Source organism: Leptodactylus fuscus, chromosome 2 (assembly GCF_031893055.1).
Source record: "Leptodactylus fuscus isolate aLepFus1 chromosome 2, aLepFus1.hap2, whole genome shotgun sequence".
Lineage (NCBI taxonomy): Eukaryota > Metazoa > Chordata > Amphibia > Anura > Leptodactylidae > Leptodactylus > Leptodactylus fuscus.
The window spans coordinates 272,781,633-272,795,532 of NC_134266.1; the positions used below are offsets into that span (position 1 = coordinate 272,781,633).

General features: G+C 43.4%; 1 protein-coding gene across 4 annotated transcripts in view; it reads right to left on the reverse strand.

Annotated features, from left to right (window-relative positions):
* Positions 1-13,900, reverse strand: part of GDPD5 (glycerophosphodiester phosphodiesterase domain containing 5) — a 105,194-nt gene that overhangs the window by 20,163 nt on the left and 71,131 nt on the right. For all 4 annotated transcript variants that reach the window (XM_075266286.1, XM_075266285.1, XM_075266283.1 and 1 more), the window contains exons 3-8: positions 9,789-9,892; positions 6,431-6,524; positions 1,590-1,649; positions 1,156-1,254; positions 643-736; positions 27-172 (exon numbers count right to left, since the gene is read on the reverse strand). In XM_075266286.1, coding sequence (XP_075122387.1) covers positions 27-172; positions 643-736; positions 1,156-1,254; positions 1,590-1,649; positions 6,431-6,524; positions 9,789-9,892 — 597 coding nt within the window. The remainder of the gene's footprint in view (positions 1-26; positions 173-642; positions 737-1,155; positions 1,255-1,589; positions 1,650-6,430; positions 6,525-9,788; positions 9,893-13,900) is intronic.

The following is a 13,900-nucleotide window of genomic DNA, read 5'->3' on the forward strand; positions in this document are numbered from 1 at the left end:
CCATCCGGTCTAAACAATCCTCTTACCATGGGTGCGCCTCGATGGCCAATAATTGAAGGTTTGGGTCCCAGCAGATCCTTCTCCATAATACAAGGTGAGGAAATGGTCATGGGGACCAGATACAGTGCAATGACTACGGCCAAATACGCCAAGATTAAACAGATCTGAAAAACTAGAGAGACACAAGGTCAGAAAATCAGGCTGGGGAGCCGTCCACTAGGGGGAGCTCACTGCATGTGGGTTTCAACATCTCCCACGGAACTCATTGACAGCTATCTAAACTTGTATACAATGAGCTCCCCCTAGTGGTGCATTATTGTACCGATTTTAGAGTTGTATACTCTAGTCACATCCAAAGCAGCACTCCAAATTTTGCTGTTTTTGTTATGAAGTACCTATGCAGCAGGATTACACATGTGATACCTGCACTAAGCAGTGTCTATGTCCATCCTCTGCTGTGCTGCATCGAGGGAGATGTAGTGTTACACAATAGCCTGATGTATTAATGCAGCTCTATAAACCTGTTATGGAGGTGCCCAGTAGCATAGCATGCAGGTGCAGCTTTGGATGTGATTGGAGTAAATGACACAATGTAAGTGAAGATCCGTGCAATAAATGTAAGTATTTCGGGACAGGACTCACTGGCTTTTTCTGATCTTGCAAATTGTCCGGCAATGATCCAGGAGAGCAGAGTGATGGCGACCAGAGCCCCTATGTGCAAGAAAGGAGCGGTTGCCTAGGAGAGAGCGGGCAAAAAAGGGGTTAAATTAAGAAAAGTGCACTAAACACATAAAACTCTATACATAAAGATTCTGCAAATAGGGCCGATGCATTTGTAAACAGCCCATGCAAGTCAATGCCAGAAAAGTAAAATTTAAGGACTGTAAGGTCCGCCCCCTTGTCAGTGCTTTGTGAACAAAGGAGTACCCCCACTGTATATACAGAGAAGGGCCTAGGAAGCATTTCTGAGCAGATGATTGGATACACAAAGCTAAACTGCTGAGATTTGCTGCTGTGAGAGAGGCAAGAAGAGCTGCTCCATCCTATGCTGGACACAGAGCTGCCCACACACTGGCAGCAGAGGGCGCAGTTTAGGAAGTGGGAATATAATAAAAGTTCTCAAAGTAGAATAAGAAAGCAGATTGTTCGCGTTACCTGGAAGGAAATTAATAGGACTTCCCATTCTTCGTCCCACATTTGTTCTATAGACGTCATGGCTACCACCGTGGCGATCAGTACGACGGCGAGGAAACCCTGGAACACGTAGAAAACTCAGACTTAGGTTTTTAGCCAATACCGTGAGGATCTAGCATTATAAAGAATAGACATCCTTCATTTAAGTCAATGGGACTGAACTGCAATACCCCAAACAACCTCTACCAAATGTGTGGCGCTGTGTATGGTACAAAAAAATGAGCTGATTGATGGAGGTGCTAGCGTGTAATATTGATAGCCTATTAATATCAAGGTCCCAGAAAACCCCTTTAAGGATGTCTCACTCATAACAGGTATGAAACGCCAAGATTATCATGCAAAATCAAAACAGCAGTAAATACAAATACTGTAGATTCTGGACATAAGTAATTTACCTTGTGAAGCCAGTGTAAATTCAATTGTTGTCCCACAGCGATGTGACATAGTGCCAATATCTGTAATGCAGAACACATCCAGTTAGTTAAAAAATAATAATCACATCTGTAGTACCACCTCCTGACCTGCTGGAGTGCTGTGCTGGCTTTATCTACCCAAATGTAGTGCCTTGATGCTGCCTATAGGAGTGCTGTGCTGTTTATGGATGGAAATAACACCTACCCCATTTGGATCTCACCCTAGTATATGTCACGGTTGGACTGTACACACATTTAGGAAATATGTATAAAACAGGTTACCTATAGGAGTGCTGCAGTCTATAGTCGGTGCTCCTTTTGCTGCCTCAAACTGGTCAGTGTGTAAAAACCAGCAACACCCCCATTCTAGAACGTTCTGTTACAATAATCCTACAATGAGTGCAGTACCCTCAGCTACCTACTGGAGTGCTGTGTTGTCTATGGAGTGCTGGAGGAAAGAAAATCTCCATTAGATCCTATTCAAGTCTAATACTAGTTTGGGCACTGGTGTTGCTGCCTCACTGTGGTCAGTGATACACCCCACCCTACGATGATCTGGAGAAGAGACCCTGCAAGAAGTGTTCTACCCTAAGATACCTATTGAAGTGCTGAGTTGCCTATAGGATGTCGCAAGAACGAAGTTCTCCCTAAGTGTAGTACCCTTTGCTACCTATGGAAGTGCTGTGTCGCCTATGGAATATGTTTGAGGAAAAAGGGTCTCCATTAGATCCTAATCAGGTCTAGTACCCTCAACTACCTATTGGAGTGCTGTTATCTATGGAATACTGGAGGAAAGAAGGTCTCCACTAGATCCTATTCAGGTGTAGCACCCACAACTACCTATAGGAGTGCTGTTATCTATGGAATACTGGAGAAAAGAAGGTCTCCATTAGATCCTATTCAGGTGTAGTACCCTCAATGACCTATAGGAGTGCTGTTGTGTATGGAACACTGGAGGAAAGAAGGTCTCCATTAGATCCTATTCAGGTGTAGTACCCTCAATGACCTATAGGAGTGCTGTTGTGTATGGAACACTGGAGGAAAGAAGGTCTCCACTAGATCCTATTCAAGTCTAAGTCTATTCTGCCGCAAAGTGTAGTACCTTCACGTTACCTATAGGGGTGCAGCACACTCCTAATGGAGGTCTCGGTGGCATTTTTACTAATTTGTGCAATTTTTTCATTAACCCCACCATTACCAATCCCACGTGTATTCCAGTACAAGATGTTCTATTTGATTCATTATGTAAAATTCCTCCAGATTTATTCCTCTCCCGCATGAAGTATTAATAATGTTCTGTAAATCCCAACCTTGGTGTAACCCTGGAGCGCGCTCCGCCGCGGCCTTAAACGGATGCGTCTGAAGAACCATTATCTCATGAATATTTATAAGTGCCGCTGATGGATGGCTCAGATAAAAATACACGGAGACGAGGTTAGTGCAGGGTAGTAATGGCTGCCGGACCGTGGGAGGTGGAGGAGGGTGTGTCTTAAAGGGACAGGGCGCATGCAGAAATCAGATACACAGCTCACAGTATGAGCAGCCATCATTGAATATACTTGTCACGGGATGGTTAGAGTCTATATTATAGGCAATGTGTAATATATATTTCATGTGGAATGTATTCTCTAACCTGTTGTATACATCAATGTGTAGTTGGCTGATTGGGGTCTAGTGTGTTAGCACATTGTATGCAAATACCTCTAACTAGTGAGGACAATGGGTGGAGATAATCTGATCGGTGTCCCCAAGAAGATGTTGGATGGTGCATTGTCCACAGGAGACAGGGAGTCTGCTCTCCTTGGTATAGGTGAGGGGGGAAGGATCTGTGACTCAGCCCTTCCCACCCACAGATATAGGTGTAACAGTCTTAGTATATAGTTGTAGCTGGAGTTAGTATGTGTTAGCCGGCCTGTGCACAGCTCTGCAGAGAGCCAGGATTTAGTTACAGGACCAAGGAACCAAAGCTATCATTGGATTGTGACTTCCGTGGACTTATTGTTGTTACGGTTGATGTGACCGCCGCCGGCTACTAACTTTGTGGATTACAATAAATTGCTGTTGTCTCCCGACCTCTTGCGTCCCTGTTGATTCAAAAGACCATCCAGAGGAAGGACGTATACCTTCGCTCCGTGACAACTGGTGGCAGCAGTGGGATCAACAGCGGACAGCGAGATGGACTACAGCAGCCCAGCGATTAATGGAGCCACAACCTCAGAATACAGGAACTGGACTATGGCAAGTCTACAAGTAAGGGCCCGGGAACTAAACCTGAGTTACCAGGGAAGAACGAAAGAGCAACTGATCGAGGCACTGGAGGAGATGACCCTGCAAAGCGACCATGAGGAGGGCTGCCCCCAGGAGACTGGAGAGATACGGGAGTGGCAGGTACAGACCCAAAAGAGCAGATGGGTTGTTTTGTATGAGGAGGAATTGGCAGTGCTGGGGCTAGGAGCAACTGCAGAGCAAAGGAGTAGAGCATTACAGAGGGCTCAGGAAACGGAGAAGGAGGAACAGAGAATGGCGCATGAAAAGGAAAGAATGGCGCATGAAATGCGAATGGCTGAGATAACTACGCGGAATTATAATCAAACGTCGACCCCCAGCCCAACAGTGAGAGAACCACCATATGTCTCCCATAAACACTTCAAGACCTTTGATGAAGCGGCTGGGGATGTTGATGGATATTTTCAGGACTTCGAACACCAGTGCCGCCTGATGGAAGTCCCAGAGAAGGATTGGGTCCGGTATCTGGTGGGGCACCTACGAGATGGGGCTGTGGAAGCTCTCAGAGCCATGGACCCTAGTGATCAGCGGGACTATGAGGCCATTAAAAGAGCGGTGCAGAAGTATTATGCAGTCACTCCAGAGACCTACCGAGTTCAGTTCCGCTCTTTGTCTTACAATGGGGGAAGCTCCTTCCACATGTTCGCCCACAAGTTGAAGCAAGCATGCAAGCGCTGGCTAGAAGGAGAGGAGGCTGTCACAGTCGATAAGATCCTCCAAGTCATACTTAAGGAACAGTTCTTTTCCCAGTGCCCCGCTGAGATTCGTGAGTGGGTGCTGGAACGGAACCCAGCCACAGTTGAGCAAGCTGCTTCCCTTGCAGATGAGGGCCTGACCATCAAGCCGCAGTGGAAGAGGTTGTTTGCAGAGGAGCGGAAAACTACCACAGTCCGCCAGACACCCTTCATCCAGCCACCCACCTTTCGTGTCCGGCCTCAGGATTACAATTCCCCCTCTACCCCTGCCCCAGCCCATCGGCCTCCAGCTATGAACAACCCTGTCCCTAGACAACGACTTACTGGAAGAATGCTAGAGCGCAGATGTTTTGGGTGCGGGCGGCCTGGACATTTGCAAGCTAGTTGCCCTGTTAACATGGGGGCACGGGCCACCGTGGCATCCCGGCCTATTCACTACCTGGGAACCACCCCTAGGACAGAAAGTTTGGCCCCATTTCCAGATGACTCCATGAATGACCCATCTGTTCCACCTCCAGGGGTCTATGGGATTCAGCCCTCTGCCACGCACCCCGCAAACCTTCAGCGGAAGCACTTGCAGGAGGTCCTACTGGATGGCCGAACAGTTGTTGGATTCCGGGACTCGGGAGCTTTCCTAACGGTAGCGGACCCCCGAGTGGTTCGACCCGAGGCCCTAGAGGAGGGCCCTGGCCTTTCTATCGAGTTGGCAGGAGGTACTCGGAAACGTATTCCTAAAGCTACCGTGGAACTCGACTATGGTTATGGACCAAAACGATGCACAATTGGTGTGATGAGTGGGCTGCCGGCCGATGTTCTGTTAGGCAACGATGTTGGAAATCTACAGTGCTACTTTGTGGGAGCAGTGACCCGAAGCCAAGCTCAGAGAGACGCCAACATGGATCCACCGGATTTTCTGCCAGATGCCAGCCCTTCAACCCTACAACTTTACCATTCAGTACCGCCGAGGGAACCAACACCAGAACGCGGATGGGTTATCCCGGCAGGAGGACATATGACCTATAGAGACTGATGTGCATTCCCCAATTTACCTGTGTAGGCCAATTGTGTCATGCATATGTTTTGAGAGGGGGAGGGGTTGTCACGGGATGGTTAGAGTCCATACTATAGGCCATGTGTAATATATATTTCATGTGGAATGTATTCTCTAACCTGTTATATACATCAATGTGTAGTTGGCTGATTAGGGTCTAGTGTGTTAGCACATTGTATGCAAATACCTCTAACTAGTGAGGACAATGGGTGGAGATAATCTGATCAGTGTCTCCAAGAAGATGTTGGATGGTGCATTGTCCATAGTAGACAGGGAGTCTGCTCTCCTTGGTATAGGTGAGGGGGGAAGGATCTGTGACTCAGCCCTTCCCACCCACAGATATAGGTGTAACAGTCTTAGTATATAGTTGTAGCTGGAGTTAGTATGTGTTAGCCGGCCTGTGCACAGCTCTGCAGAGAGCCAGGATTTAGTTACAGGACCAAGGAACCAAAGCTATCATTGGATTGTGACTTCTGTGGACTTATTGTTATTACGGTTGATGTGACCGCCGCCGGCTACTAACTTTGTGGATTACAATAAATTGCTGTTGTCTCCCGACCTCTTGCGTCTGTGTTGATTCAAAAGACCATCTGGAGGAAGGACGTATACCTTTGCTCCGTGACAATACTCCATTCACTTCCAAAGCTGCACCCAGGTCCTATTGATATGTGCTTTGCATCGCTACCATGTTGCATCTCTATGTAAGTGACAAGGCTAGATCTGCAGTCCAACAGCTACCCCGGCAGGATTCGGAATGCAGCTCTGGATGTGACTACAGTAAAACTTCTTACCAAGAGTGCTGTAATATACGTGAACCCAGCAGCAGTAGATACGAGGATTGGAATGGACCAGTCACTCCATTGTCCCGTTCTGTTATATAAAAACCTGGAAGACAGAAATACGCCGTCAGGTCATGTGATCTGTAGGATACCCATCTGTCCCTACGGTACGAGGTCATGTCTACGGTAGAGATTTACTACAAAAGCACCAAAACAACTACAACCCCCAGAAAAAATTACTAAAAATATAATCACATGCAGTACCATTTATCGCCACACTAGGAGGCAAATGTCTATAGCCAACAAGGCAACAGCGCCCCCAGCTCTTATGTTACCAACTGTCACATTGGCTGTCCAGGAGCAAGTCCTATTGGTATGATCTGAATATTCTCTGTGGATTTGTCACATGCTCCGCAGGCAGTATATTACAGAGTGGGAGGAGCCGAGTAGACTGATCTACAGGAACGTATGAGTCCAGTGGGCGATGTCACAATGAACGTCAGCTTTCCTATTGGGCGGGGCATGCAGGAGTTCACAGGCTATCCCTATGAGTGGGAGGGGCATGCAGAAGTTCACAGGCTATCCCTATGAGTGGGAGGGGGATGTAGAAATTCACAGGCTATCCCTATGAGTGGGAGGGGTATGCATAAGTTCACAGGCTATCCCTATGAGTGCGTGGATCATGCATAAGTTCGCAGGCTATCCCCATGAGTGGGTGGGGCATGCATAAGTTGGCAGGCTATCCCTATGAGTGGGTGGGGCATGCATAAGTTGGCAGGCTATCCCTATGAGTGGGTGTGGCATGTATAAGTTGGCAGGCTATCCCTATGAGTGGGTGTGGCATGCATAAGTTGGCAGGCTATCCCTATGAGTGGGTGGGGCATGCATAAGTTGGCAGGCTATCCCTATGAGTGGGTGTGGCATGCATAAGTTGGCAGGCTATCCCTATGAGTGGGTGGGGCATGCATAAGTTGGCAGGCTATCCCTATAAGTGGGTGGGGCATGCATAAGTTGGCAGGCTATCCCTATGAGTGGGTGTGGCATGCATAAGTTGGCAGGCTATCCCTATGAGTGGGTGGGGCATGCATAAGTTGGCAGGCTATCCCTATAAGTGGGTGGGGCATGCATAAGTTCACAGGCTATCCCTATGAGTGGGCGGGGCATGCATAAGTTCACAGGCTATCCCTATGAGTGGGCGGGGCATGCATAAGTTCACAGGCTATCCTTCTAAATGGCTCTAGGCCTCTCTCTGTAGCTGCCCCCAAGAGAGAACCCTGAAAGACATATTCAATATATTACTTTCCACCAATACAACTGCTTCTAAGTGGTCTAGATTCTAGTGGAGGTGATGGAAGGCTCCCTTTAAGTGGCAGCACCTTAAAGACATTATTTGGAGGAGACAACAGTTTTAGGTCTTTGAAAACATGAAAGTGAATATATTACAAGTCTTGTGTGTCCCAGATCATGTTCTGTCCTACAGTCCTGACAAGTCTACCCCATGTTATAACAGTCTCCTAGGGGAGATGCGCCGGTACATCGTATCTGAATATTAGGCAGATCATTCATTTTAATCAGTTGGACCAGACAAGAGGAAGCTCCACATCCCTGATATTACAGCTCAATCCAGCTCCAGAGGCCGACACCAGACACCCAAAACATACCGCACATATACAGGTCTCAGTTATTATACAGACAAACTTATCTACTTCATAGGGTATATACACCAATATCTATGTATACATACACTTTGTAACCGGCAGGTGCGGGGCCGAGCTCTGGGAAATACGGCTATCCTAAGGGATCAGAGACTCCATCCTGCTATCAATAAGCCAAGACAAAAGTCCTACAAGCAAGACATTTCACTTCATCGATTTCCGGCAGAAATGTCACAGACCCCACTATAGTCTATGAGATCTGCAGATTTACAAGAGTAACCGCTTTCTAAGTAGATAAGGTTTCCATTTTTTGGGTCCCCGAGCGAACCCAAAGAACAGAGAAACCAACGCCAGTGTGAAACTAGCGTCAGAAAGAGCCCTCTTCTGTTCCCAAAACTGAAAAGGGAGGAAAATATCTAATAGTCAACTCTGCCTGACCAGCTAATTCCATAACTGTCCCAGGAGGTGAGACCTACATCTATAGGGTATTATATTATATACATATAGCCATACATAGCACAAACATGAAACACAATATAACTATAATACTGCTCCTATGTACAAGAATATAACTACTATAATACTGCTCCTATGTACAAGAATATAACTACTATAATACTACCCCTATGTACAAGAATATACTACTATAATACTGCCCCTATGTACAAGAATATACTACTATAATACTGCCCCTATGTACAAGAATATAACTACTATAATACTACTCCTATGTACAAGAATATAACTACTATAATACTACACCTATGTACAAGAATATAACTACTATAATACTACCTCCTATGTACAAGAATATAACTACTATAATACTACCTCCTATGTACAAGAATATAACTACTATAATACTGCTCCTATGTACAAGAATATAACTACTATAATACTACTTCTATGTACAAGAATATAACTACTATAATACTACTCCTATGTACAAGAATATAACTACTATAATACTACCTCCTATGTACAAGAATATAACTACTATAATACTACCTCCTATGTACAAGAATATAACTACTATAATACTGCTCCTATGTACAAGAATATAACTACTATAATACTACTCCTATGTACAAGAATATAACTACTATAATACTACCTCCTATGTACAAGAATATAACTACTATAATACTGCTCCTATGTACAAGAATATAACTACTATAATACTGCCTCCTATGTACAAGAATATAACTACTATAATACTACCTCCTATGTACAAGAATATAACTACTATAATACTGCTCCTATGTACAAGAATATAACTACTATAATACTACTTCTATGTACAAGAATATAACTACTATAATACTGCTCCTATGTACAAGAATATAACTACTATAATACTACCTCCTATGTACAAGAATATAACTACTATAATACTGCTCCTATGTACAAGAATATAACTACTATAATACTACTCCTATGTACAAGAATATAACTACTATAATACTACTCCTATGTACAAGAATATAACTACTATAATACCACTTCTATGTACAAGAATATAACTACTATAATACTGCTCCTATGTACAAGAATATAACTACTATAATACTACCTCCTATGTACAAGAATATAACTACTATAATACTGCTCCTATGTACAAGAATATAACAACTACATATGCCTACATTTACAAGGGGTGTGTGTGTGTGTGTAGGGGGGGCAGTATAATATATACACAATATACAGATACTCACCAGTTGAACTCATTGTAGTCGTTGTGAACTTCCCACCAAAAATAAAACCACGTGAGTGTGAGGAAGAAGGTGAATGTGAGGATCATGAACCATAGAAGTTCCCACTGTGGAGAGAAGAGCGGAGTTATATAATGTTGGGTAAATAAGCCCGTATAACACCTCTTATCTTTTACACCAATATTCCCTATTATCCCGGTGTCGGTGAATCCTTCTCACCCATCTGGCGGTCCTGATGATGTCGCCTCCCCAGGACTTCACTATTTTTGGATTTTAAACCCCACAGTTTTTTTAATATCAGACAATTATTAACAACATATAATTGAGCCTCGGAAGGGTTAATCATCATCTTGGTCACCTGACCCGCCAGAACGCTGACACTGGAATGTGAAATATTTCGGGAGATCCAGATTTAACATTCTGTCCCCATCCTGTGATCCAAGATATTCATCATTTATTTGGCCAGGACGTCATTAAGATAAGACCAAGGTTGTCTGTCGAAAATAACCACACCCCTCCTTCCCCCTCAGAAACACATGATACAGGGTTGGAGGAGAGCCTTCCTTGGTGGCAGCCATACTGGAGATGTACAAATCCTGTATGGACTGCACAGCAGGGTGCAGGCGCTTTGTGGCATAGAAATATCCATACAGTTTCCATGAAGTATAGCACAGGCCCTACTCCAGGGACTACAGACTGACAGGGGAGCTGTATACAGAGCTGTTACTGACTGACCAACCCTGTAATGACTGTGAAAGGACTCATTCTGCCCTGATCTATAAAGCAAAGCTGTAAATTACTGAGATGACTCTGCTTATTCTATCCCAGGCTATAAAGCAAAGCTGAAAATGAATGAGGATTCTGCAGTACAGACTAGGACAAAATCTCCAGAGTGATGTCAATAATTTACACCTTTGCTGTACAGACTAGGCCAGAATAAGCAAGAATATAAATGAATGAGAGGACTCTGCACATACTATCCCAGTTTATACAGCGAAAACGTAAAGAATGGAGATCACTCTGCTGTACAGGCTAGGACAGAATAAGCAAGCATATAAAAGAATGAAAGGACTCTGCGCATATAATTCCAGTCTATACAGTGAAGATGTAAAGAACAGAGATCACTCTGCAGTATAGACTAGGACAAAACGAGCAGTCATCTCATCCATTTACACCTTTGCTGTATAGACTAGGACAGAATAAGCAAAGTTATAAAGGATTGAGATGACTCTGCACGTATTATCCCAAGTCTACACAACAAAGCTGTGAATAATTGAGATGAATCTGCTCGTTATGTTCCTGCCTACACAGCAAAGCTGACAAGTGAGCAGCAGAGCACAGGAGGACTCTTAGTGGCCAGTAGGAGAATTGCAATATTTCATTATTTTTTCACAATGTAGATAGTTACTTACAAAATAAATAAAAACCTGATGTACATATAATATCTGAGTTGCCAACCCATATGGCCGCCAGTATAGATTTTCTCAGAATCCTGTATGGAGGTAATTGCCAGTGATCAAAGGGGTCCTGGGAAAGCTGGGTCACAACAGCATAAATCACAGAAATGAACGAGAATGGGCGCTGCCGCAACGCAGGACGCCGTAATGAGGACAATTACCCCGCAGCAATACTCGGCCTACTCTATAAACAGCAACCAACAAATCTAAAATTAGAAAGTCAAAATTTAGCAGAAAACGAACGTCCGCGGTGAAATGATTTATGATGAGATCCCGAAATAGGAGGAGAGAGGAAATCTCAGGCTGTAAAGAGAGTCCCAGAGCAGCTCAAGTAACGGGCGCTCATCTGTCAGGTACAGAAGCCCCAGAGGCCCCACCTCCACCAAACCCGAAAATATTACAGCTGGCATTGTACTTGATTTATCTCATCCTGGGAAAGCTGGATTAATGGTATACGTGCTGTACAAAGGTCTGGGAAAGCTGGGTACCCTCTATGGGAGTGGAAACAGAGGAAGAGCTTAGAAATTTTGTCAAGAGACCGAAGACAAGTCATTACGGCACAGTCTACATCACAGCACTGTATGGCAGTATTATTCAGACAGTGTTTTGGAGGCATTATACTGCCACTGTAATAATGGGATCAGTCTGTCGCAGTATGGGCGGTATTGTTCAGCTTTTGTATGGCAGTATTATAAAGGTGGTATTATTCAGCCACTATATGGTGGTATTATTTCATCTCTAATATTATACTTGAGGTGGAGTAATGGCGGGGGGTGGAGGTTTTCTTGGCGCACCCTGGATTCTCCGATTGTTGCAGGTCTAAAGGGGAAAGAAAGTCCAACCTGCTACTAGACGGAGTCTCTGCGTGGGGCGACAAGTTCTGGGTAGCGGGAATGGATCAGAATTCAGAAACGTGACTGTTCTCTCCATACGGCGAAGAGTCTTTTCTCCGGGAACTGAACACACATCAAGGTCTGCAGGGAAGACGTTCACCTTGACACCGCTGACGCTCGAGGAGACAGGATGCGGGGAAGGGCTGTCAAGGAAAGCAGTGAAGCGCGGCAGATGGAAGCCTCCTCCTCCTCCTCCTGAGCTGTCCAAAGACTGAACAAGGAGATATACAAGGAGGAGATCACAGAAATATCGCACCCAGAGCCCCTTTGGTGCCCACAACCATAAAGTCTCAGGATTTCCACATCGGCAGAATTTTTATTTATTTACTTACTTGTAGCGGCCGCCATATGTGACAAGTAATAAATCCCATCACAATGACAGGAAGTAACATGATGGATCGAAACGTCCCCGATAATTCATAGCGCCAAACCAGCAGAAACATTAATAGATAGACACAAGAGACTTACAGCAGCGAGACTGATGAGCAATACGTGACGTCTGGAGGATCGCCTTATTAGATTTATGTTACAACAAAGTCAGCAAAACAGCAGTGGTGGCGGTATATACAATAATATATCAGAGGTCAGACGTGTATAATAAACCGCAAAACCAGAACAGACGAAAGGGTTAGGAGTGAGCTTAAATATTTAGTGTACGGCAGTCCCTGCGTATACACAACGGTGTCATAATACACAAGATTTACTCATATAACAGGAACTATATATAACAGTACCAGATAGTTATATATTTATCTATAGGGGGCAGTAATAGGGATACTTTATATATTCAATTACATAGGAGTAGTATTATAGTAGTTATATTCTTGTATACAGGAGTAGTATTATAGTAGTTATATTCTTGTACATAGGAGCAGTATTATAGTAGTTATATTCTTGTACATAGGAGCAGTATTATAGTAGTTATATTCTTGTACATAGGAGCAGTATTATAGAAGTTATATTCTTGTACATAGGAGGTAGTATTATACTAGTTATATTCTTGTACATAGGAGTAGTATTATAGTAGTTATATTCTTGTACATAGGAGTAGTATTATACTAGTTATATTCTTGTACATAGGAGTAGTATTATAGTAGTTATATTCTTGTACATAGGAGTAGTATTATAGTAGTTATATTCTTGTACATAGGAGCAGTATTATAGTAGTTATATTCTTGTACATAGGAACAGTATTATAGTAGTTATATTCTTGTATACAGGAGTAGTATTATAGTAGTTATATTCTTGTACATAGGAGCAGTATTATAGTAGTTATATTCTTGTACATAGGAGCAGTATTATAGTAGTTATATTCTTGTACATAGGAGGTAGTATTATAGTAGTTATATTCTTGTACAAAGGAGTAGTATTATAGTAGTTATATTCTTGTACATAGGAGGTAGTATTATAGTAGTTATATTCTTGTACATAGGAGGTAGTATTATAGTAGTTATATTCTTGTACACAGGAGTAGTATTATAGTAGTTATATTCTTGTACATAGGAGTAGTATTATAGCAGTTATATTCTTGTATACAGGAGTAGTATTATAGTAGTTATATTCTTGTACATAGGAGTAGTATTATAGTAGTTATATTCTTGTACATAGGAGGTAGTATTATAGTAGTTATATTCTTGTACACAGGAGTAGTATTATAGTAGTTATATTCTTGTACATAGGAGGTAGTATTATAGTAGTTATATTCTTGTACATAGGAGGTAGTATTATAGTAGTTATATTCTTGTACATAGGAGTAGTATTATAG